This window comes from Anomalospiza imberbis, chromosome 4, assembly GCF_031753505.1.
Source record: "Anomalospiza imberbis isolate Cuckoo-Finch-1a 21T00152 chromosome 4, ASM3175350v1, whole genome shotgun sequence".
Lineage (NCBI taxonomy): Eukaryota > Metazoa > Chordata > Aves > Passeriformes > Viduidae > Anomalospiza > Anomalospiza imberbis.
Window position 1 is genome coordinate 27,305,789 of NC_089684.1, and position 24,329 is coordinate 27,330,117.

At 42.1% G+C, this 24,329-nt stretch overlaps 1 protein-coding gene across 13 annotated transcripts in view; it reads left to right on the forward strand.

The window, feature by feature from the left end:
* The window catches only part of FAM13A (family with sequence similarity 13 member A), a 143,043-nt gene that overhangs the window by 110,280 nt on the left and 8,434 nt on the right, over nucleotides 1-24,329 (forward strand). For 12 of the 13 annotated variants that reach the window (XM_068187603.1, XM_068187597.1, XM_068187599.1 and 9 more), the window contains 9 exons: nucleotides 580-766; nucleotides 3,615-3,691; nucleotides 4,407-4,449; nucleotides 9,530-9,680; nucleotides 17,184-17,397; nucleotides 17,746-17,884; nucleotides 18,997-19,078; nucleotides 19,201-19,421; nucleotides 20,783-20,866. In XM_068187603.1, the coding sequence (XP_068043704.1) occupies nucleotides 580-766; nucleotides 3,615-3,691; nucleotides 4,407-4,449; nucleotides 9,530-9,680; nucleotides 17,184-17,397; nucleotides 17,746-17,884; nucleotides 18,997-19,078; nucleotides 19,201-19,421; nucleotides 20,783-20,866 (1,198 nt within the window). The remainder of the gene's footprint in view (nucleotides 1-579; nucleotides 767-3,614; nucleotides 3,692-4,406; nucleotides 4,450-9,529; nucleotides 9,681-17,183; nucleotides 17,398-17,745; nucleotides 17,885-18,996; nucleotides 19,079-19,200; nucleotides 19,422-20,782; nucleotides 20,867-24,329) is intronic. The other variant, XM_068187600.1, reaches the window with a different exon arrangement.

Here is a 24,329-nt window from a genome sequence, read left to right on the forward strand (position 1 = left end):
CCTAGCAGTTGTGTTACCATTGCAGAGGTACATTCCCTTTTATGTCTTGTGTAATTCCTAAATAGAAATCAAGCATTTGACTAAAGCACCACACAGTCCTGCTCTTGCATTTGAGAGTTATGAGTAAGAGGGCCAATTATGCAGTGTCATGCACCAAAGGAGATCCCTGGATCGCAGCTGTGAATCACTTTTCTAAATTAAAAGCTCGTGTCTCAAAGGAAAATTTGCTTCGTACTCTCTATAAAAATTCCACAGGCAGCCAGGGGCTAGTCCAGCTTCCATGTGAAGGCTTCTGTGTGTTGGGTTTAGTGGCAAGTGAATCAAATCCCAAACATGGGTCCTCAGAGCTTTCTCACCTGAGGTGTATACAATTGGCTTTTGCTCCTCAGTGGGATTTAGCATTGCACAGTGTGTGTTTTTGGCTGCATTGGGAAGAACCAGAGATAGTGGTTTCATAGGGAATAGATGGTGTTGCCAGAACTGCACCAGTCATTATGATGTAGTTCCCTATTGCTACCATAAATGTAGCAAAAGAGCGTTTTAAACAACCTCTTGCTGTAATGTCCCTATTTTTTTTAGGGAAGTTGTCAACAAGGAAAACATTCCCTCTGGATTCAGCAGTCTTGAAGATTGTATTCTATCTGCTCAAGATGTAGAAAAATTACAAGACACCAGCTCCGGATACCTTAGTGAAAGGAATAAATCAAAACGTCAGAAATCCAGCACCAAGCTCTCAGAGCTTAATGACAACCAGGACAGTCCTGTGGTAAGCCAGCACACTGCACTATTTGATGTCTGTTGCTAAGATGGGAAAAGCTCTTTTTTTATTTCAGTGCACATCTGGTTCCTTTAGGTAGCCACTTTTGCCTGCAGTACAGGCCTCAGGGCCTATTTTGGACTATGGGAAACACTGGATCTGACACTTGTAACCCTTGTGATGCAGCAACTGAGAAGCCGTATTTCTGCTATGATACTCCATGCATAATCATTTTCTCTTTCTGTGACTTTTTGCTTTTTTCTTTGGAATTTGGTGAAGCATTTTGGAAAGCACAAAAGGATATAGGTCTTTTTCCCAGTCTTTCAAAAGCCTTGCAAGGAGTTTGGAACCTTAGATGTAGGTTCTCATATTCAGGTCAAGTTTATTTTCATATTTCTGCTAAGTTCTGAAACTAGATTTCAAGTGACTACTTGATAATGAGATGGCAAAGGTATTTTATGCCATTTCTCTAAAGCCTGTGTTTTTGCAATTTGGAAAGCACTTAGAAGTGTGTCTAAGTGCTTTTTGACACTTAGGTGATTCCTTTATCCACCTTTTATTGAAGACATCAATGACTTTGTTATAACGTCATAAAAATCTGGAATACTGTAGAACTTTTTCAGCATATTCTCGTGTGACCTTCGCATTAGAGGACAGTTTGCCTACTTCTGCAAGCTGTAGAATAAAATTGGTTCACCTTCCTTCCCTCTCAGCCAGGGCAAACACTGACTGGAGTGTCAGCAGCTTCAGCGCAGGGTCTGCGTGCAGTGGCAGAAGCACTGTGCCTGCACCAAGTATGCATTGCATAGTTAACAGGAACATCAAGAGCTGTGTGAAAACACTGTCCTGACCTATAGGGCATTTCCTTCAGTGATGCTTGATTAAGTTTTAGAGCCTGCTGAAAGCAAGTTCTTAATGTGGCCTGTTTTTGGACTAATTTTGTTTAGAACACAAAATTGCAATGATCTAATGTTCTTACCCTGTGCAGAGATTCTAGAGAGACGTAGATTTGCTTTTCATTATGATCAAAAGAAGGCAAGATGCCAAAAATTGTACACCATGCTCAATTTAGTAACTTAAATTTAGTGCTCAGTATCCACAATCTTCTCATGTGATACTTCGTGAAAGCAGAGTGAGACAGATACATTCACACTTCTGTCTTTTCTTGTAGCCATGCATTCTAACATAGGCAAAGGTCTAGTGCTTATAATCTTTTCATCACCTTTTCTCTGTGCCTGTGGAGTGTTAAGCAATTTCAGTGTAAAGGAGAGTTTTTATCAGGATTTAAGAAAGGAAGCACTGATGGAAGTGTCTACTTTTGCTGCCGACCTGAAATGCATTCATGAAGTCTTCAACTGTGCCCAGAAGAAATGTCCTCAAACTTAGCTGTGTCCACTGGACTTTATCCTACCCCTCATTTTTTTGATCTCTTGAAGGGCAAAGGCTGAAAGGAATGTAAAATGAACTAATCTTGTATTAAAAGCACGTTGGCCAAGATGACCAGCAGTGTGATTCTTGCTTGCTCTGCTACAGGAAGTGTCAGAGTGGGATGATCAACTGCAAGTATCATTATGAAACATCTTGCAGAGAGCATGGTGCTATTGTTTTGGAAGACCAGAAGCTGCTTTTAAAGTTTTAATGAGTGCATTTATTACATACTTGCATTTCAGAGACTGCCATAAGGATGTGTGATGGTTTAGCTTTCTTTTGGCTACACCTTTACACATCAAATAATAACCCCAATTAGACTGCCTACTTGGAGTATAACATAACATGCACTTTAGCATTTACTAATAGGCCTTTGTCATGTAAACAAATTTGTGCTGTTGTCTCTCCTTAAACGCCCTTTCCTGAGTATTCCTTTTTTTCAAAGCCTGAAAGAGTATGTAGGACAGTGTGGGGAAGCTTTCCTCTTAGCTGTCTGATTGCATCTGGCTCAAAAGCACAAGTCAGCAGTGGGGAAACTGTCACTTCCACTTAGACTCCCAGGCAAACCAGCCACAAAGCATTAAAAGCTTGTAACTGCATTTTAGGGATATAGTAGGCAGGTAACAGTAGGACTTGAAGAATCAAATTAGGCAAGGCTGGAATGACTGACCTGTGTCACCATATGGGACTGGAGGTGTGGCAGGTGAGAGAAGGCTGTGACTGCCCCAAGAAGTCTGTGTATGTAGTTTCCAGGGCAGGAACCCACTTCCTCCTATTTAAGAGGGACTTCCCCAAAACCCAGGAGGTAGAAAGCCTCCTGGACATGTGCTTGAAGTGACCACATGGCTTGTCCTCACAGAACTCAACAGCATTAATGTTCTTAATGGTGGCCAAGACAAATCTCAGAACAAGAGTTCATAACCAGTTGGATTGCTTGCCCTGCATTCATATTAGCCCAGCATTACATCTGTGCAGTCTCTTTTCATTCTTATGCCTATTTAAGAAGCAACTAAGGAAGGGTTTGGCTGAGAAGTGGAGGATATTCTAACATGAACATAAAGGAGTTCTGCGGAGAGGTTGCTGTGGGTTTTGATACCTGCTCTTACAGGAATTGCACAGACCAAAGAATTGCTCCCAAGCCTAGGCTGTCTGTCAGTCTGTGAAATGGGAGCTGACAGGGTACCATGCAGCATTATTCTGTTCTGACGTTTGAGGTTGTCTGATGAAAGAGATGAAGCAGAGCAGTTAGGTTTTCTTGCAGTTTATGAGCAATAAAGTGTGGGGTTTGTTTAGTGCAGTGGGCAGTAGTGTGAGTGTTACCTTTTCCTAGAAATCCTGTTGGCTATTTGTGTATTTGATCTGTTTAATGGCCTGCAGCTTGAATGTTTCTCATATATATCTTACTGCTTTAATATTTACTGTATTGCAGAGTATGGAAAGCTTTAGCTCATCCAAACCTATAGACAGAACAGGACCTGATGACATGGAAATTTTATCTGAAGAGAGGTAATTTTAATTTTATTTTATGTATATATAAGTTTTCCTTTTCCTGTGGTTGTTGTACAGCCTGAGAGATCTCCCACCCAGGCTGTGGAGGTGACATGTATGCTGCAGAACAGATTACCCACCATGTTAACTTCCAAGCAGAGCTTCATGGAGACACTTAGTGTGTAGTGTGGGCTTTGCCCTGCAGCAAATGCCAGCAAGGCTCTTTTCCCAGCCTGACAGGAATGTCACTGAAGGTGCTGATGGTGCAGACTTGAAAAGAAATCAGCTGTGCAGCACTTGAACCAGCACGCTCCACACAGGAATGCAGGGTCTGTCTCACCTGGCCTCTGGGCTGGGAATCCAGCCCTTTCCCTTGTGCTTCAGTGTTCTGTGAGAGCTGTGCAGCCTCACTCTGCTCACCTGAGATGACAATTTCTCTCAACAGTTACATTTGTTGGGATAGTTGTATTGGCTTGAATTAAGGGCACTGGAATTAAAAGACATAATTGTTCTCAAATAGTTCCTGAGAGGAAGCAAAAAAATGCATACTTTAGGAGCTTGAAGTGCTGCAGCCCAGAGAGTCCCTTCATTTACTGTGTGATTTAGTGAATGTGCAGGAGTAGCAAGAATATAAAAACCTTTGTGTGCAAAGTCCTGCTTGGTTTTGTTGCAAGACAAGTCTGGTTTTGTGTTTGTAATATGTTGGTTTGTTTTTCTTTTTGTTTTTTTATAGCAAAGAAAGTGAAAGCGATGAGGTTTTTTTCAGGCATTCTCAGGTTAGTATTTTTTTTTTTGTTGCTATTTTTGTGTTTCAGTTTTGTGGTCTCTAAATGAGCATTTATTGAGCAGAAACAAGTAGTTATGCATATAGTTTTGTTTTTCACAAGATAAATGGAGTTAGCATGTACTTTTTCTGTCCCTTACACCTGCTTTTTATTTACATAGTTTAAGAAGCCTCTCAACCACTGGGGAGTCTGACAGCTTCTGCTTCAGTCCCTTTGATCCCTCCATGCCAAAAAGGGAAGGATCACTGAAGTCAGCACTGTGGTTTAAGTGATGTGAAGTTCCCTTATTAATTATGGCAAAGAGGACACCTGACTGCTTATCTGCCAGGCTAGTGAGATTAGCTTGTCTCTCTTGATTTCTCTAAAATCATTTGGCCTTTTATTTATCATTTCCTAATGCAGCCTGTTGCTATTGAACATAGATGTCTGTAATCCATTTGTCCTAGAAAACTGGATCACCTCCTGCTTCTTTCTAAGTTGTTGGCTAGCATGGATGTCCGGAGGGGAGATGTGATGTTGATGGCAGCAGTTTTTCCTCCACCTTCCCATTTCTCTTACACACATGCACACACAAACTTCTTGCACTGGCTTTATGGTGTTTTCAAAGATTCGGGTTGGGTTAGGTTGAACCCCTTTGCAGTCACTGGTTCATTTGGATTTCCTTTAAAAAGCCTCTAGACAGCCAAGCATTTAAAATACTGGGGAGAGTTATCTAAGGCACCTCTCCCTCAATTGTGCATCCATTTAAAATGGGCACAGTAAAGCAGCTGTAGCCACTGTCTGATTTCTGTGGCTGTCTGGAGGTGACTGAAAGCTGGTAGTGTTTTTAAATTAGACTCCTCTTGTATTTCTTTTAAAAATAAAAGCCACTATGCATTTATTGCCTTTGAAAGTCTTCATTTCTGGTAGGAATTATTTCCACCTAGCAGGAAAGGTAAAAGGTTGCTAACAGCTGAGCTCTGATCAGCTGTGTAGTAGCTGGTTAAGTTTGTGGGATCCTGAAATACGTGCAAAAGGTGTTCAGGGCTGCCTTTGATCATTGTTCTGACTGGGCTAACATGGATCTCCTACTTTGCTCCAGAGGGTCAGTAATCCCTTGCACTTGCTCGTGAGCTGTTGTATTTTCCAGAGCCTAGATTTTGCAAGAGCTTGTTCCTCACTTGCATGTGGAAAAGCTGTTGTTGCTGCCATGCCACGCAATACTCTATTAAGCTTTTAAATTAGCCTGGTGGAGATACATTTAAATATGAAATCATAACCTTAAAATAAACTACACCTTAGGAAAAGTTTTAAGTGTAACATTTTAACTGCAGGAGAGGATCTTAACCCAGAGATTGTGTATTATATAGGAATTACAAGGTCAAGAAAATGTTACATTCCGGCAGAGTTGTTTTACATTCTTTCCCCCTTATAAGCTTTTGCTTAGGGCAGCTTAAAGACATATATTTCATAACAAACAACTCATTCAGGGTGAGGAAGGGACAAGGTTCTTCTTATTCTTTTCTCTTTCTCACCCTGCCACCAGTCTAAAAATGTTAGGAAAAGGATTTGGAATTTGCTATACCTACCAGTTTTGCTGACTTGGGTCTCCATGAGACTGTAAAAATACCTTGAAACACAAGCCTCAAATGAATTTTTAGTGGTTTTGTAACGTTCATAATCTGCTCTTGGAAGTAGCTAAGTTCCAGGATGAAAAACACAGGTTTCTAGTATCCAGGTTTTGATAAGGGAAAAGTATTTAAGATTCATACAAACATGGCAACAACTGTAGAAGGGCGTTGGTGTGGGTCAGGTAGGGGAAGGCAGCAGAATGGCTGTGTTCTTGCATCAGGGTGTATTTCTAAAATGTGCTTAGGGATGCTTCCTGCTCGTGGCTGTAATGGAAGATCACATGTAGGGGAAGCAAGCCTTTTATATAGAGTTGGGGAATCCATATGTAATTGAACAGAATACAACCTCCTCATCAGAATTTAAAAGTCTTTCTGTTGCCACTTATTTCTTGCTGTTTGAGCTACTCTTTATGCTCAATCTCCATTGGAGCAGGGAGAATGAATGCAGCTGACTTATCCCCAGGCTGCTTAGATTTGTAGTTACTGGTGCCTGCAAAGCATGGCTGCAGAAGCAGCTTCTAAAAAGCAGAATTCAAGTACCTGTTTTGAAGATTTTTTTGTGGTCATTTATGTAATATCTGCAGTGAACTGTGACTGCCAACTGTTACCAACATCATCAGCTTGTTGCCCCCTAGATTTGTAAGAAATTGTGGTGCATCCATACCTAAAGCAAAGTAGTTCTCCCTTACTTGATCCTTTTCCTAGAGAGTGGCAGCTGGTGGTGTCAGGAAATCAAAAAAGAAAATAAGTGATGGGAATATTGAATTATCTACCACTCTATGGGTTTGGAGCATTAATGCAAAGGAAGTTAAACATCTGCTTTCGTGAGTCTCCTGGGTTTGTACCACCACTGTTCTTCAGAACACATAATGATTTATTCATTGTGTTAGAGCCTACATCAGTGAGCAAGGAAAGGAGAGTAACTGGCTGCAGGCAGGGCACAGACCTGTTTTTACACACCTTTTAAAGATTTCCAATTACTGAAATTACTTCAGGAGGAAGAAGACATTGAGATGATCTTTCTAATATATGTATATTGGAAATGTTTACCTATCTGGGAAGTGCCCTTATATCTGCTACAGATATCTTTTAAGAGTCTTAATAAGTCAGGAGATTGTACACTCTTCATAGAAAGACATTTATCTCTAATTAGTATCAGTAGTGGTGATGAGATGGTATTCTCAGGTTGCTCCCTCTGAAATTGTTAAAATCTAGGTACATTCCTCTCCTTCGCACTTCTTTGTTATTAAAAATAGCACCTATTTTGGAACTCGGTGCTTTCTTTTCTTGCCTTAAAATATCACCTTTAAATACTGTCCTGGCAATTTACAAGCAGTTTATCGACTGGTACATTTGGCCACTAACCAGTCTTTGTTTGTGAGGTACACAGACTATTTAAATCCTGGCAGGAAATTTGTCAATGGACCTTAGAGAAATATTTAAGTCCTCCCAACCTGGAAGCAGCTTAAAAGATGCTGAATGGTGAATTAGCATTTTTCCACGTACAGCTCTCACAATAAACACATTTGTAATCAGATTTAGCGTCAAGTTGCATGAGTTATTAGTGCTTGGCAAAGTATCATCTAGTTTTTCATTTTGTAATAATGTTTCAAAAGGCCATTTATTGAAATGAACAGGAAATACACACCTTACACAAATACAATGCAGAACACTCTTTACAAATACCAGGGTATTCATCAGATTTTTAGAACAGTAGAACAGCCCAGGTTGAAAGGGACCTCAAAAGATCACCTGATCCAACCTTTTGTGGGAAAGGAAGCCTAGATGAGATTATTTAGCACCCTGTTCAATTGCAGGGATTGATGGAACTGAATCCAGATAAAAACATTTATTCACATGATTTGCCTACTGGGCAACTTTTTTCCCTCTTCATGAAAATTACTTGTTTTTCTCTGCTCAAAAGGGAAAAGATGCACCAAACACATCATTAGCTTTCTGCAGATGAAAAAAAGTAAATGTGCCTTAGTGGCATGTACTAAGGATATTGAAGCATTTGGCCATGCTTCTGGATTCACAAGGAAAATAAATCCAGAAATACTGTTGTGGGGTTTTTTTGTTTTTTTTTTTTTTTGTTTTTTTTTTTTTTGTTTGTTTGTTTGTTTGTTTGTTTGTTTGTTTGTTTGTTTTATGTTGTTGGCCTGTTTTCTTCCCAGATCAGAGTATGCAGATTGTTTACTAGATTTTCAAAACACCTGCAGAGGGAAAATCTGCATGCTGACTGCCCACTAGACTATATTTGAGAGAATTATGCCTAAGCTGTTCTTAACAAATCCAAATAGTTTATGTAGTAACATAATCCTGTCTATTCATCTAGCTCTGTGTTTGTTGGTGGGTTTATACATATCACACTGCATGTTTATGTACATGCATTACACTTCCTTTTCCCTACTGCCCTCTGTGAGGCATTACAGCTAATTTATTTTGGAGTGCCAGAAGCACTCTCATCAGGCGCTGTCACAGACACGCGCACTGTGTCTCTGGATTGTGGGAATGGCAGGGATTTCTGCATAAATGCACACGACGTGTGGTATGTGCAGGGGTGCAGGGGGAACAGTGCTGAGACAAACAGCAATTGCTTCTAGGTAGTACTAGCTGATGAATCATGTACTTGACAGAATTCTGCTTTCTTTTTTTTTAATTCCTGTTACTGGATGCTTCTGTGAATTTTTGGCGTTTTCCCAGAGTCCACACTGCTTCCAGCTGAGATGCCAAACCCTACTGCTGTTTGGATTTGCGCAACACCGCTTTAATACCCAGAGCTCCTCCATAAATAGTTCTGCTCTCCCCACGCCCAGCTAGAAAACAACCACAGGAAATCGGGGAATGTGCAGCCAGCACAGCTTAGCTGGCACTAATTGATCTGAGCCAGCACAGCCTGCATGAGAGCATTCATGTACGTAGCCTGCACTGCTGGCTGGCTGCGGCTGCTGCCTCGGGAGCTCTGGTGCCTGCTTTTTAGAAGGCACCATATTGCTACAGGCTCACAGCAGCAGCAGTAGCAGTGTTTTTGTTATTGCTCGAAGGAGTTGTGCTCCTGTAGGAAGTGTACGAAGCCACCCCCTTCCCTCTCCCTTTCTCCCTGCCTCCCTGCTTCCCTCCCTCCCATTTCATCCCACTCCACTGCTGGAGGCTTTCTCAGCTGCATGCAGTTGTCAGGGCAGGCAGTCTCTGGAACTTGCAGTAGCTTTCTAAAGAAGGAAAAATTCAAGGAAGGCAGATGGACGGATGTTTTTACTGGTGTGAGTGAGCAATTAGTACACAGGGGTCACCAAGCAAGGGATTTGGATTTGGAGCTGGAAACATCAGGATCTGTTTGGATCTTTTTAGCTAAAGGCATGAGCTTAATGCTGCTGTGACTTGCAGGGTTTTTTTTTCCCCCTCTGCATCCTGAGACATTTTTTTCCTTTCTCTCTCATTTCCTTGGGTGTATGGGAACATAGCTGACTTCAAGTATGAAGATTCAAGAACATCCAAGCATGCCTGAAAACAAGTTGCAAAGAAATCAAGATGCTGATGATCAGGAAAACAGCTTTGTATCTGAAGTGCCTCGGCTGGATTTAACATCACTGTGCGATGACAACAACTGGGAAGGTAGGATTGCGTGATGGCTGGTTGTGTGAGTGAAATGGGAGAGAGGGAAACCTGAGTGGGCTGGGTGTATCTTTATGTGACCATGTTCCCTTGCTAAAAACAATAAAAGAGCAACTTTGTCCTGAATATAGAACTGAAAGTTTGGAGAAACTGGAAGCAAATACTGAATGGTACTAACGATAATTGTCACGTAGAGGTGGAAAATGAAATGTTTTATTCTTGAAGTTACTTTCATGTTCTATTTAGTACTGTTAAATCCCTGAGGATTTCAAGATACCTTATTTTTTAGTGACTGGTCAATGGTAATTAAGCTAGACTGCCCTACACTTAAAAGCAAGTGGGTATTTCAGAGTCTAAAAAGAACTTTTTTTCAATCACTGTTTGGAAATAATAATTGGCACCTGAAAAGCACAGCTGGTAAAAGATGTTGTCTTTCTGTTACTTTGTCTTACAAAGAACTTTTTTTTTGTGTATGCTGTGAAGGAATTCTGATGACCACCTTAAATGGCAGTGTTAAATTGATTGTATGTCATATAAATTGCTGTACTACTATTTCTTAGCTTTCCTCTGTAGAGTACATGCTTGGTTGGCTATACACTTACTCGTTGAAGGGTGGGAATCTGGGCAAACTCTGTGGGTGCTATGACCTTCATTTCATTTGAAATTGAGATGAAATGGAGGTGTCCAGTAGTTTTGGGATCAAACCCTTTTCTAGTTACAGAGTATGTGACTGTGTACAAGCCAGAGTTCTTCTGTTAGTTTATGCTTTAGGAGTGAAAGATGGGTTTTGACAGTGAAAAAGCAGGAAAACACGAATGTGGTGTTTTAATAAAGCAAGAGAGGGAAAATGTGCAACTAATTCATTGCTCTGAAATAACAATCTCTGAGGAACACTGAGAAGGGGAGTTCTGTGCTCCTGCCTCCACAGCGTACGTGACCTAGTATGTTTTGCCTTTCCCTCTAGGAGGTGAGTAGTTATGACACTTCAGGTGCAAGTAAAGAAAACCCGCAGCCATGGCTGCCTTTGATTCAGCCAGGCAAGCAGTCACCATGCGCAGGAGAGAATTTTTCCATTTGCTTGCTAGGTGGGGATTCCCTGGCTGGAATCACCACACATGCAGCACAGCTGATCAAAGCGCCACGGAAGGGCTCCCAGGCGGCCCTGGCTGCTGGATGTTTACTGAGGGGCCAATTAGCAGAGCCCTGCAGGGTCTCAAGCCAGGGTGAGCACGTCTGTGTTTTCAGAGGTGATGTGTGGCTTCAGCCGTCCTGTGAACCTTGGGGAATAAGGACTTTTTTTTTCTTTCCTGCATTACTAATAGGAGTCATATGAACGCCTGAAGGGGAGAACACAGCTCCTTTCTGCCTGCCAGAGGCTTTCCCATTGTATGAAATAAGTTGCTTCTTTGGTACAACTCCCTCTTAGTAGGCATGCTCTTATGTTTGGATTCTAGCTTTCTTGCCCTGCAAATATGAGGCAGGATTATGGGCACATGTGACTGTGCTTCTCTCTGATTGCTCCTTCCTCCCCTCTGTTCACGTGTATTTCGCAGGAGGAGGAGGTGGGCAGTTGCAAAAGAATCAGCTGTCTGGGGTGAGAGAGACATCATCTTCTGAAATGCGTGCCTTCCAGAATCACCATTTTGTTGGTGTGGGTGAACAGCAGCAAAATGGTGCCTTCCGTGTCTCAGCAAGGAGAGACTGAGTCTTTCCTAGATGTGGATATGGAATCAAGCTTGCAGCAGCCAGAAAGAGGAATATCTTAACATCAACTCTCAGACTGCTTCTGTAGCTAACAGCAGAGTCTGTTGCTGAGACTGGCTTTGCAGGGCAGGGTTGAGCCACCCATCCACACCTCTAGCAACCAGGATATCCTCCCTTTCCCTACCAGCCCACCCGAATCACTCAAACCTTCACACATCTCTGCAGGATCCATGCCACAGCTCTGGTTGCATCCCCAATGAGAAACAGAAAGGACTGTGCCGTCAAATGCCCTAACACTGGGCTTTTTATTGCTTTGCTCTAGCAAATTTGGTAGGTCCATGTCTTGGGAAATTACCCATTTTTTCAGGACATAGTGAGCTAATGTTAGGGGTCACGATTGTCTATATCATACTGTAGGAAATACAGGCCATCTAGTGACCAGGGCAACTGCTGGGACTTGCACAAGTGATGTGTAAGAACAATTACAGGTTGAGGACTTGCCTTCAGCTGTAGCTGTCACTGCCTCCAGTAAAATGTTAGGAAAGAGCCTTCAACAATGGGCACAAAATTACACAAGACAAACTTGTCCATTGACTAGATTTTATTTGTCACTCAGGCAGGCTCTCCATCATTTAAAGAGCAGAGCTGCCTTAAAAGCCCTCATTCAGGGGCCCAGAACTATGATAACTGCTGCCAGGCGACCTGGCAGGCCCTTTGCCCTTCATGTTATACCAGAAGTAATTTCTACCAGATATATTTTTTTTTCCCATAACTTTAATCTCCTAGTCAAATCTGTACACAGGGAGAGATTTGCTGTACTTCTCCAGGCTGTGTTCCCTTTACCTAAAGCTGAGCACAGAGAGGACAGAGGCATTTTCTCCCTGCTCCCCACATTGCAGCCTCACACTTTGCCATGTGCCCACCTTCTGCATCCCACTCACCTGCTAAGTATAGAGGCTTATGTAGGAATCTTCAGGCTATTGACGCAGCACTCAGGGCATGAGCAGTGCCCCAGCCAAATTCAAGTGCTGAACTCCTTGCCTCAGTGCATTTCCCATGGTCCAGGAGTGTTTTCCTGGTGTGCATTTGGCAGATGTGGATCAGGCAGTTTTATTGCCCTGGATGTGGACCGAGCTGTCCCTGTGAACTGAGATGTCACATCTGACTGCTGGGTTTGCCTGCTAAGCTGGTCAGCGGCTGCCAGCTGAGACGGCTTTGGAAGCAGGCGTGTTCAGAGCTGCTTCCACAGCTAAAGTTTCTAATTGTTGTGGATTACATTTGAATCGGGTGCAGTGACTGTGGAGAACAGAGTGTTCTCTCACAGACCAGCACTATTGTGCAGATTTCTCACCAAATGTTTCTAATTCAAGACCAGAACTTGCTATCCTGTCCTCAAGGAAAATCTGGAAGTATGTTGCTCTCCATAGCAGCGGCTGGCCCTGTCAGCAGGCAGCCCGATAAATCAATATGATGTGTGATTGCTGCTGATGTCACCCGATTACTAACATTTAAAAAAGTTCTGTAGCTGAGATTTCAAGCAGAGTTTGTAGTAACAAGCTCTTATGAAACAATCAGCTGGCATTTTTCTTCAAGCTTAAAAAAATAAAAGCCGAAGTTAAAAACAATTTGAGTTCAAGTATTGCAGCACTTAAGACCTTGAGGGTGAAGCTGATCTACAAATAGTTTTGACACTGACTTAATTGATGCTTTCCCATGGAAAAAACCCAAAGTAATACAGAAAAAATCCATATAGTATAGCAGAAGGGAAGCTGAACTTAGTTTTCTTTTTTTCAGCACTGTGGACTTAGATTGATCAGTTTCTTTGTGTGTAACACTCTTTAGCATAAGAAATCAAAAGGGAGTGAGGCACATTCTATTTTTATAACTAAGTATTGAAAAAAATTGCATTGTTTACTGAATAGCATCAAAATATTAAAATTGTATTTGTGATTGTTATGACATGCTATAAACAAAAGACAAAGTTTGCTTGCTAGCTGAGAGATGTGTTATCTCACTAAGTGAAGAGGTGTGGTAGTGTTGTATTTGGACTATTCTTTTGATCTATGTAGGAAGAATGCCTGCTGATGTATTCAAACAAGGATATTTTCATAGTTATTTATAGGATGAAAATAGGTTGTCACTGAGCTAGTGAATGCTTTGGATGGAGTTTTAAATTACTTTATTCATTTCATTATGAGGGGTTTTTCTGGAGTCTTTCAAGCGACATTTGATGCTAGCACCTCACGTGTTGTAATGAGTTTAGACTTTTTAATCCCTCTGGACTTACTTCAATTTACAGTAGCTAAGGTTTGGCCTCGTTTGTTTGACAGATGGGTGTGTGTAAAAGCAGTGTTAGCAGCATGTATGAGCTGTGGCTGCAGAGAGGGACACAGGAGATGCCTGTGGTGTTTTTTGCTGGCTGCACCTCAAGTGGTATTTGTGTGTTGACACCCCTCTGTTGGCCCTGCAGCCCTCCATAACCCCGTGGCACATATACAATGGAGTGATAAAAAAAAGACAAATTTTGTCAGCAAGATGGCTTGGAGCTCACAATAATACACCAGTTTGATACAATAAATGTTTCTTCTCATGTGAAGCACTTAATGGTTCAGGTTTATTAAAACCTCCAGCCCTCTCTATGCAGTAGGTTGGCAGAGAGGTTGTACTGCCATAGGCAATGTTCTGTGTGCCTACCGAGCTCTGCAGAGCCACACCTGGCAGATGGCTGACAGCTCTTTTGAAAGATGAGCTGGTTTGAGAGGGAGAGCAGCACTTCTGCAGGACTGCAGCCTCACTACCAGCACACAGTTCACTGCTTCTGCACCAGCTTAGAAAAGGCATGCTTGAAAGAAATGCCTAGACAGCCTGACCAAGGCATTAAATTTTTTTTCACCCTTGAGCAGGAGAGATCTCTTCAGGACAGAAGACGAGTAAGTGTACCTGTTCTGTCAAGTCAGTGGCAAAGAAAAGGTGAAATGTTTACAATCTCTGTTGAGATTTTGTTCTTCAGTTAGCTGAAGGGGGAAAGGCTTGACAGCATTAGTCATGATAGTGGATGCTTTAAAACTGGACTTCATAGGAGATACTTCAAAACCATTTAGTCCAGGAGATCAGCAGCCTTCAGAAAAAGCTCAATGCTTTGATAGCTGTCTTGGCTAAATGAATAACAAAAGATATTATGCATCCTGTTAAAGAGGAATTAATTGATTGTGCACTGTCAGAAAAAGCAGCAGCTTATCCTCAGTGGGTTCCTGTGTGTTTGTGTGATCCAGCAATTCCAATGGTTCCACCTGAAGGGCCTGGCACCTGACCAGCAGGAGAGAGAAGGCAGTTGGACTGCAGCGCTGGTCCACTTAGTGATCTGATGTAGATAAAATTTGTAATTTGTACATACCTAAATATGTTTCTTGATGAATTGCTTTGTTGCTCTCAGGGGTCTAGCCATTTTCTGTCTAGTTGAGGTTTTGTCTTCTGAATCTATATATTCAGCAAGGGAAACAAAATTACCCATAGAGTCAGGCCTTCCAGGAGCAAGGGTTAAAGAAAGCTGATTTTCTGTAGCAGCCATTTCTTCTGTCAAGTCTCAAATTTGATTTTTCCTTTTAGGGCTTTTTTTTCCTTCTCCTTTTTAACACTTTCTTCTTTAAAATGGGAGTTTATGTTTTGGGGGAGTATTTTGAAATCAACAAAATATATCACCGCAGTCTAAATTAGGTTACATAAAATGCTTTGCTGTCTTTTTGGGGTTTGATCAGAGGCTCTTGGAGCCATTGCAATTCCCTGAATGTCACATGCTATCTGGTTTTAAATCCAGCTTCAACTAAGTCACATACATCATGCATGATTAATAATGGCTTTGTTAGCTGGTGTGATAGGAGCTTAATTTAGTTACTGCTAAATATGCCTGATTTTTTCTAAATTTATTCCATCTATGTAAATCCCATGGAGGTGTTATTTAACCATTTCCAAGAGGAAATTCAGTTTGCAGGTGAGAGCTATTCAAACAATTAGAAGTGAGAGATATCTAGAAGAATTTAATGCATCATTTAACTCTTGCTCCTGCTGGTCAAATATATTAATCTTTTTTCCCTTTTGTATTACCCTTTATTTTGCTGCAAAAGGTCTTGTGAGACCATTCCTAAAACCATGAGGGATTCAGAGAAGTAGATGCAAAATATTTCAGGTATTAGAAAATGCCAAGGCTGAACAGAGCTTAGAAAAACTCTTTTTTCAGAAATTACTCAGGAAGTTCAGGCTACATAAGTTTTCCAAACCATGGCAAAACAGCCTACATACACTTGGGGCTTGCATACCCCATGGAAGTAGCCCCTGTGAGCCAGGCTTGCATGTGCTTCTCTTACTACAGCACCTTTAAGGGGCTCTTATGCAAAAAGCTTGTGCAAAAACCTCCTGTCACCCCTTTCAGGGTAGCACATCAGTGTGCATGCAGCATCAGCCTCTAAGCAGAGGCATGCCATTTGTGTCCATGTGCTAAGGAAGAAGGCAGAAGGAGGAGAGCATCATTTGAAGATGTGCACAAGCAAAACAGCACTGAGTCCATCACTGCTGTATTGGCAATGATCTTGCACTGCCCGAATTGTACAGAGGGGGAATGTTAAACAGCACAGAGGTTCTGCAGGAGAATCCTCATGCAATCCACTCTGAGCTCTGAAAATGTTAACCTTCTTCAGCAAAAGGAAGTGCTGCTTTTTATTCATGAACTGATAAGTTCAAACCCCCCCCCCCTTTGTGAATGAATAACAGACACACTAGGCATAGGAAACAATTAGTCCGTAGCTCTGCAACTGGTCTGGGAGCTTTCTATAAGGTTTTTGTTTTGTTACTTGACTCTAGAACTATTTGTTAGATTTAGAAGTTCAAAGCCTGGCTCTTAGCACCACAGGATTAGACAGTTTAAGTAGGAGCATGCAAATCAGCTTAGTAAACTATCTGAACACAAAATGTTAGACTCCTTATGGCATCTGGAGGGAGTGATCACAAGATTGAGGCGATTGCTTTCCGTGGGCTCTATTATGCTAATCAGCAGCGCTAAATTGGGTTTCCCTTTCTCTCCCACTCCACCTCCCTGTACAATTGCTTTTACTTCTGGCTGGTTAGGTTGTCCAGGGGGCTGAAGATTTCCTCACTTTTCTACCATACTGTAAGCAGCAGGATTGCATGTGAAAGGGAAAGGGGGAAACTCAGACCATCTTATTATAATTGTTCATATGTGGGCTAAGCAGCCTGTGGAACAGGTGGTAATGTGAGACACCTTTTGCTTGCAGATTAGAAGAACCTATGCTTACTCCTAGGCTTTGAATTTCGAATAGCAGGCAACAGGGTCGCATTGGAGTGCTGGGGCCTATAGAAGAACCATTAATACACTATTCATTTACAGCATTCGTACATCCTGAAACTGAAAAAAATTCCTTCTGGAATCCAACTGCCTCTTCTATATACCATGTGCCAGTAATGCTCTCTATCGAGCATAACTTTTTCCTCAAAGGTGCTAGCTGGTGATTGCCTCATTTGGCATCAGTCCATGGTAATTCCTGGTCAGCTTTTGTGTAGTTTTCTGTTGCATCTAAGAGATTACTTATATTTGTGTAGGTTACCTGCTGTGGCCAGGCTTTGTAATGCTTTGCATACAGGGCAGGTGGGAGTAGTGACAAGAGAATGCCTGGTGACAAGAGTCACAGTCCAGGATGAGCAGGTCAGGGTTCATTAGAAAGTTACCTGGAGTCTGTCTTATGGATAAAACAAACCTGATAAAACCAGCCTTTGTCTTACTGTTCCCAGAGCCCATCCCTGCTCTCTCCTCATGGCAGCGAGACGGCTTAGACTCAGATGAGGCTCGCCTTTCCCCGCAGGCCGGGCGCTTGATTCGCCAACTTCTGGATGAGGACAGTGATCCCATGCTGTCCCCTCGCTTCTATGCCTATGGACAGAGCCAACAGTACCTGGATGATACAGAAGTGCCTCCTTCTCCTCCCAATTCTCATTCCTTCATGAGGTGGGTTGTGATTTGCAGGCACTGACTTTCACACGCAGCTGCAAAGTGTTTGCACAGTTGCATCAAGCAGCATGTCTTTGGATTGGCTGTGCTGCGTTGGGTTTCTGTCCCTACTCACAGGGAACTGATAGTTTATTAAAAGTTCTTTGTAGTTAATTTCTGGGTTTGTGCATTACTATCTAGGGCTGTTGGAGCATCTTTTGCTATCTGTCGTTGCTGAGTAGCAACATAGCATTCTCACTTTTGCGGGCCTTGCCTTTATTCACACAAAGTGAAGTGGCCTGATCTGTATCAAGATGTACTGTGGCTGTTTGGATAAGCTCTTCCTGCAATCTCTGCTCTTGGCAGGAGACGGAGTTCGTCTTTAGGATCTTATGAAGATGACAGAGAAGACCTTACCCCTGCGCAACTCACCCGAAGGATTCAGGGGCTGAAGAAAAAGATCAGGAGATTTGAGGACAAATTTGAAGAGGAGAGGAAATACAGAGTGAGTCTATAGGAATTAAGCATTTATGTGGAGATGAATGCATTAGCAACAAAGGGAAGGGGCACTAGAGAAGTGGGTCAAGCATACAGAGGGACACCAGGGAAATATACCAAACATACAGAGGGGCTTGAAAGCTCTTATAATGAGGAAATGAAAAAAAAAGGCAGAAGACCTGCTGCTCCCCCAGAAATCTGTATGCGCACTGAGCAAATTACCTTTCCAGGTATTATGCAATATCCATGCAGCACAAGAAAGGAAGGCTAATGAACTCATAAGATGTCAACCACTGCTTAAGATAGCATGTAGGAATAGCTGTGTTCGGCTTCTGTTGTTTGTTTATTTATTTAACGTCAGCATATGGGAAGCACAGTTGCTGATCTCATTTGCATGATGGTAATCCCAGGACACCTGTGCATTGCAGAGGAGAGAGAGCAGCTGCCTTCACTCCTGAGCAAGGAACCACAGTCAAGTGCTGCTGAGCAGCAGCAGTGTACTGGACTCTTAATTGTTCTGATATGCTCTTCTGATGCACAGAAAGCTTTGTAAGGAACTGTAAAGCTGTGCATGTGTGCCTCTTTGGCTATCTAAATGGCAAAGAATTGTACTGGAAAGATCTGGCCTGCAGTAGGAAAAGCTGAAAAAATGCTCAGGGCTTGCTGTAGCCTAGAATTTGGGTCACTTGATATCTTTGGATGTAAGGCAGCCTTTGGTGTGGATACATGTGTCGTAACACTTTTCCAACTGTTCATGCTAGATTTCCTCTATTTTAGGGGTACCCTATTGTTAGGAAACAATAGACACAAGGATTCCAGTGTGCATCCAACCCTCTGAGTCACTCCTACAACTTAATCGTTGGCATCAAATGTTCTGTGTTTTCTAAAAAGAAAACCGTTTCATGATGCACCTAAGACAGAGTGTTGTGACAGGCAAGAGCAATTAAAGCAAGGTCTGAAATGGGCTGGTCAGAGATGTGCAACTGCCAGTCAGAAGCCAGTGCCTGTGCTCTGTGCTGGGTCCAAATTCCATTGTACCATTTTGTGCCACACACTTGTTTCAGTGAATCACTCCTGGTGGTTTAACACAGATTCACCATGGCTTTTCTTTCCTCTCAGCCTTCCCACAGTGACAAAGCAGCCAACCCTGAAGTACTCAAATGGACAAATGATTTGGCGAAATTCCGAAAGCAGCTTAAAGGTGAGCAGCCACCACTGGTGCACATCTGGGGAGTAGCTTGACTCTGCCTCATTCAGATTTGATGTGAGGCAGTGATCCTGACACTGTCACATTTTAAAAATTGCTCATCTTTGCCTGCTCAGAGTCAAAACTGAAGATATCAGAGGAAGACCTTGGCCCTGTTGTGCGTCAGCGCAGCAACACGCTCCCCAAGAGCTTTGGCTCTCAGCTGGAGAAGGAGGATGACAAGAAGCAAGACCTGTCAGATAAATCTGCCAAGCCTGCCGTGGAAGTGACCCTTGACTCCATCCAGAAGAAACTTCAAGAGAAACGAGCAGAGACAAATCGACCTGAAGACATTAAGGTACAATGTAACCAGGTCAGATTCAGGCCTTTAAGTGCAAGTACTGTTACTTGTGACTGTACAGTCACTTGTGAAAGTGTTGTGGTCTTCTCCATTTTGTTAAAAAGTCTGCAGCCTTTAGTCTTGGCTCACTTACTTTAGTTCCTTTCCCTCTGTCTTTAGTATCTTGTTTTTTTCCTCAGAGCTCAGTTTCTGTAGTATGTTATCTTGTTGTCTTTGTCTGACCCTTGCATATTCCTAGTAATGTTTCTGAATTAATGAATTTTTTTTCCTGCCCTGTGTTTGGCTATTTCTGTTGTTCCATCCAAAAGTTTTTGTCAAATTCTAAGTGCTCCAGTGCTTCTGGAGATTGTATCATCTGTTTGCTTCTTGTTCACTCCAAAACTAAATATTATTCTCTCAAGGTGTGTTACTGCTAACCTTCAGAGTTTCACATTGAGCTCTGTTAGCTGCTGTAATCTCTGAGGGTTATCAGCAGGGAGGTGTTCATGTCTGATGTGAGCTCCTGAGGTTTGGGCAGCCTTGTAAATGAAGTCCTTGAGTCTGCTGATATGTAAATTGTGCACTGTTCTATAAGAGTCAGGTAGACAGCATTAGCTTTGTTTGCTAGATCTGCAGAAGAAAAACATACAGCAGGTGTTTTGACTATTTTCTGACTGTAACAAGAATCTGCAGTCTGGCCTCTTACAGAGAGACTATGATAGTATTTGGTGCTGTGGTAGGGAGAAAAGGCTTGGTGTCAGGCAAATTCAGTGGGGGAATTTTGGCCACCTTGGTTAGAGAAGTCTTCTCTGTCTTCCTTTTTTTTTTTTTTTTTGACTTTGTCCCCTCGCTGCTACAGCCTTTCACTCCATAGCAGAATTTGCAGAAAGACATTCTGACTGCACTTCAGTTCTTGGTGAAGTGTGTTTGTTGCAGTCAAAGCAAAGGTGACAAGCTTTACAAGAGGTACTGGAGTTTGTCTCAGATTTGGAGAAAAAGAAAGAAAATGTGTTCTGTTGTAGTATTTACATTTCAGACCTTAACTGAAGAAGATCCACCACCACTAAAAGATGCATAGTGTTGTTTTTTCAAAGCACACTTAGAATCTGTAAATCCACTTTAGGTACATAAAATACCTTCATATGCAAAGTTTGTGTGTTTGATCTGCCTGCATTGAGCATAGGGTTCTACTCACATTAACAGTCTCTTTGGCAATTTAGCTGGGAAAAGACAACTGGAAGGTAGACATGAATCTTTAAAACATAATGATCGTATGACATGACTTAGGTTATGGCACAGATCAGTATTTTTTGAGTCCAGGAATCTGACTTTTATTCTTTTCTTCCTCCCTTTCCCTCTCTCTGTACCATTTTTCACAGGACATGACACGAGATCAGATAGCAGCTGAAAAAGTGGCTCTTCAGAAAGCTTTGCTGTATTATGAAGGCATTCATGGCAGACCGGTATGTACTGCAGCATTTTTTTTAATTTCTTTTTTTTTTTTTTTTCTCAAAGTACATCTTTCTAGGTCTTTGTCTGTGGTAAATGATGCCCCTGATGCCCCTTTGATGTCAGGTCACTAGAACTTCTTGCTCTCCAAACCACACGTGCACCCTCTAATCCACCTCCCTGATCCTTCACTTCCGCAGCTGCTGAGGAGTCTGTTCCAGGCAGGGTGATATCCTCACGCAGCACTGGGCTGGACAGACACCTGCAGGACAGAGCCTACAGGCTGAGTGGCCATTTTTTTGGAATTGTGCTCATCAGATTCCACAGACATCCAATTTGAAGCCCAGTGGACAGTCAGCATGAGAATAGTTGTGCGTGGTGTCCATCCAGCCAGGAAGTTTGCAGTTTTCTGGTATCAATGGTATAAAGCAAACTTATTTGTGAATACAGAGAATTAAGTTTTGTCTCCTGTTAATCCCTGCTGTGGCAGAAACACAGTGGCTTCCAGGCCATGAAGTTGGCTTTTTATGAGTCCTTCCTTCTCTTTCACTGATGCCATTATAAACTTTGTGACCAGCTTGATAGGTAAAGTAACTTAATTTCAGAGTGCTGCTAATCCCCTGAGCAGTGGCTTGGGAGCAGAAAATTACTGCTTGTAAGGAGTACTTGATTGTTGCAGCTCACAAATCTGTCATTCTGTTGCTGCCTGAGATTCCTGATCTTTTCCTTCTGAATTATATCTTCCTTTATCCATTGTTTTAATAAGTCTCACTAATTTATTTAAATGCCTTCATGGAGTGCTGATATTACACAGTCACAACTGTATTAGCAACTGAAAATGGCATAGTTACATGAGAGGACAGGCAGATTTGTTCTTATGTAGAAAAAGGGCAGCACAAGGGAATTCACTTAACCTTCCCTGCGTTCTCTGTGAGACCAAGTCTTTTTTTGCTTTTATAATTATATAAAGCAAAAGTTGGCATCTTAATGAAGTGAACTCGCTTCAGTCTGTTCAAAAAGATAACAAGCCCAGAGCCTATCTTGTCAGTTTCCACCCACCTTTTCCAATGCTTCATTTATACAACTACTTTTTAATTTGTTTTGTTTTAAAGTAAGCTGTCTATACCTAGTAACACTGAACTGCATGGCAAGGAAAACTGATCAGCTTTTGCTGTTCCCAGCTCCTGGCAGTGCAGCAGTGGAAAAGTACTGAGAGCTTGAGGAGAATGCAGATAGTTCAGCCAAGGTTTTTTTTTTTTTCTTAAAGATATTTAACTAAACAAGAAAAACAATGGAGCTCAGATTTATTGTGCAGCTGGGTCTTTCTGCACCAGTGATAGATGAACCTGCAAAGGTGGAACTGAACTGTTTTAGTTAAGCCAAAAGTCTCTCTCTGCAGAAATTCTTGAGCTGCTCTAACAATGCAAGCAATGGTCTGTTCTCAGCTGCTGCTGTTTTGCCACGTGGAGTGTGCCCCAGAGTTGTGTCAAAGGCTCCATTATTCTAACAGTCTGTTTGCATTTTGATGTTCTCCCAAAATATACTTTACTGGTCTTACTTATGTTTACCTAATGAGACAGTGTGCCCATGCACTAAACATTTACTTTCAGAATATGCTTTCTGTAAAGTTTGCTGGTGTAAATGAGCTGCAGGACAGGCTCAGACTCCATACATTTAACTTCCAACGTCTATATTAATTATCTGTGTTGCTCCTCCACACTGATACTCAGGCATTGAAAGATGTTGTTTAACTTCTTTCTTCAACATACCTAAGGACTTTGTACCCATTCCAAGGCTTATGTTTATTTTTCTGTACAGAACGGTGCTGTTAATCAGATTTAAAATGTTGTTAATTGAAGGTTTGATTCTCAGCCTCAACATAAGCCTCATCATAGTCTTGGGATTTTTTTAACAGACTGTCTGAGCCAACAGTAGTGCTGTACCTCCTGTTCCACAAACTGCTAATCTTGTAAAGCTAGGAATAATATTAGGTATATATTTAGGTTACCCACTTTCTCTAGTTGTGTTCCGGATGGGTTAGAGAGAAATGTCCAAAGTTGGAGGCAATTTGCTAGCCAGTGCAATTGAGTGCAGACACAACAGCACAAAACTCAATACAAAGAGGACTGAGTGAATTGTTTCATGCTGTTCACATTCCTGTAATCCATGTGAGCTGCTTACTCAATGAACAGGCAGCTTGAGGCTGTCAGGAATTGGAGCCTTGCTGTGCTTTGGGGGTGTATGACATTCAGCCCCCAGAGCTCAAGACTGCTCATCTATATCCCCCTTATCAGGCCTAGGGATATTTACATTGAACCAGGAAAGGAATAAAGATCTTCCGCCTTTTTCTCCCTGTTCATTTGCCCCCAACATAGGGAACATAGGGTTGGTTATCAGGAGGAAGATGGATGCTACCTCCAGATTCTTAGAGTTCATTCCTGCCATCCCACTCCTGGCAATACTTTTACAGCCTTTCTGCCCCTCACAAGCTAAAATCGTCTCTTTCTCTGGAGGGAGATGTAAAAGCTTTAGAAAGATTATGCCAGTGAAAGTCAACTGCAGACAAAATAAAAGGCATTTTAAAATTGCCTGACTGTCTCAAGCTGTATTCCCTTTTCTCCTGTTTCTGTTGTAGAAAGAGACACTGCACAAAGCCCCCTAGGGGTTACTTTGTTGATGCTGATTTTTAAATGGCAGTTGTTCAGGTGCTCTAGTGATTAGCAGCAAGTAGAAAGGCATGACATCAGTTAAAGCTTCCTCATAAGAGCTTTATAATCTAAAGTTAGACAAAAGATCTAATGGAAGGACACTTATAGGATGTGGGTCAGACCGTGCTGAATGATGATCAGGTATTGCTGAGGATTTTGTTTGTTTTCTAATGTGCTGTAAGAAAACACTGAAGAAATAAAACCCACCTTGAACCTGAAAGAAAACTAGAAATTACCACTCTCAGTTTGTAATGCTCTCAAAACTGGGGAGGGAGCACAACAAGCAGTAAGGAGGAGTGGAGTTAAGGACAGAGCCATATAGGGAACACCTGAGATGGACATCACTGCACTATTCTCTCTTCTCTATGCCGCACAGCCCTGGCACCTTCATCACTTCCAAGCAGTGAATCCTTCCCAGCAAAGTGGCTGTGAGGAGGGATGGAGGGCAAGGTTAGGAGGCTAAAAAGAGGAAAAACTGCTGGCTGTACAGGAAATTAGGAGGAATAGCAAAGCCAGAAAGTCAGCTGTTGTGAAATCTGTGGTTTACCGTACTCAAGGGAAGTCTCCTCACATTGCAACAGCCAGTCAGTGCAGCTGCTTTCTCTTTTCATGGGTCATGAACACGGCTGCTGAGGGCCGGCCACGAGAACAAGGATGGGAAAGCTCATCTTGTGCTTATGGTGGCAGACGTGACTGCAAGCACAGAGTGCTGCCTCCGCAGGTCATTTTGTGCTGTGGACATCTGATCCCTAACTGGTCATTTAAACTA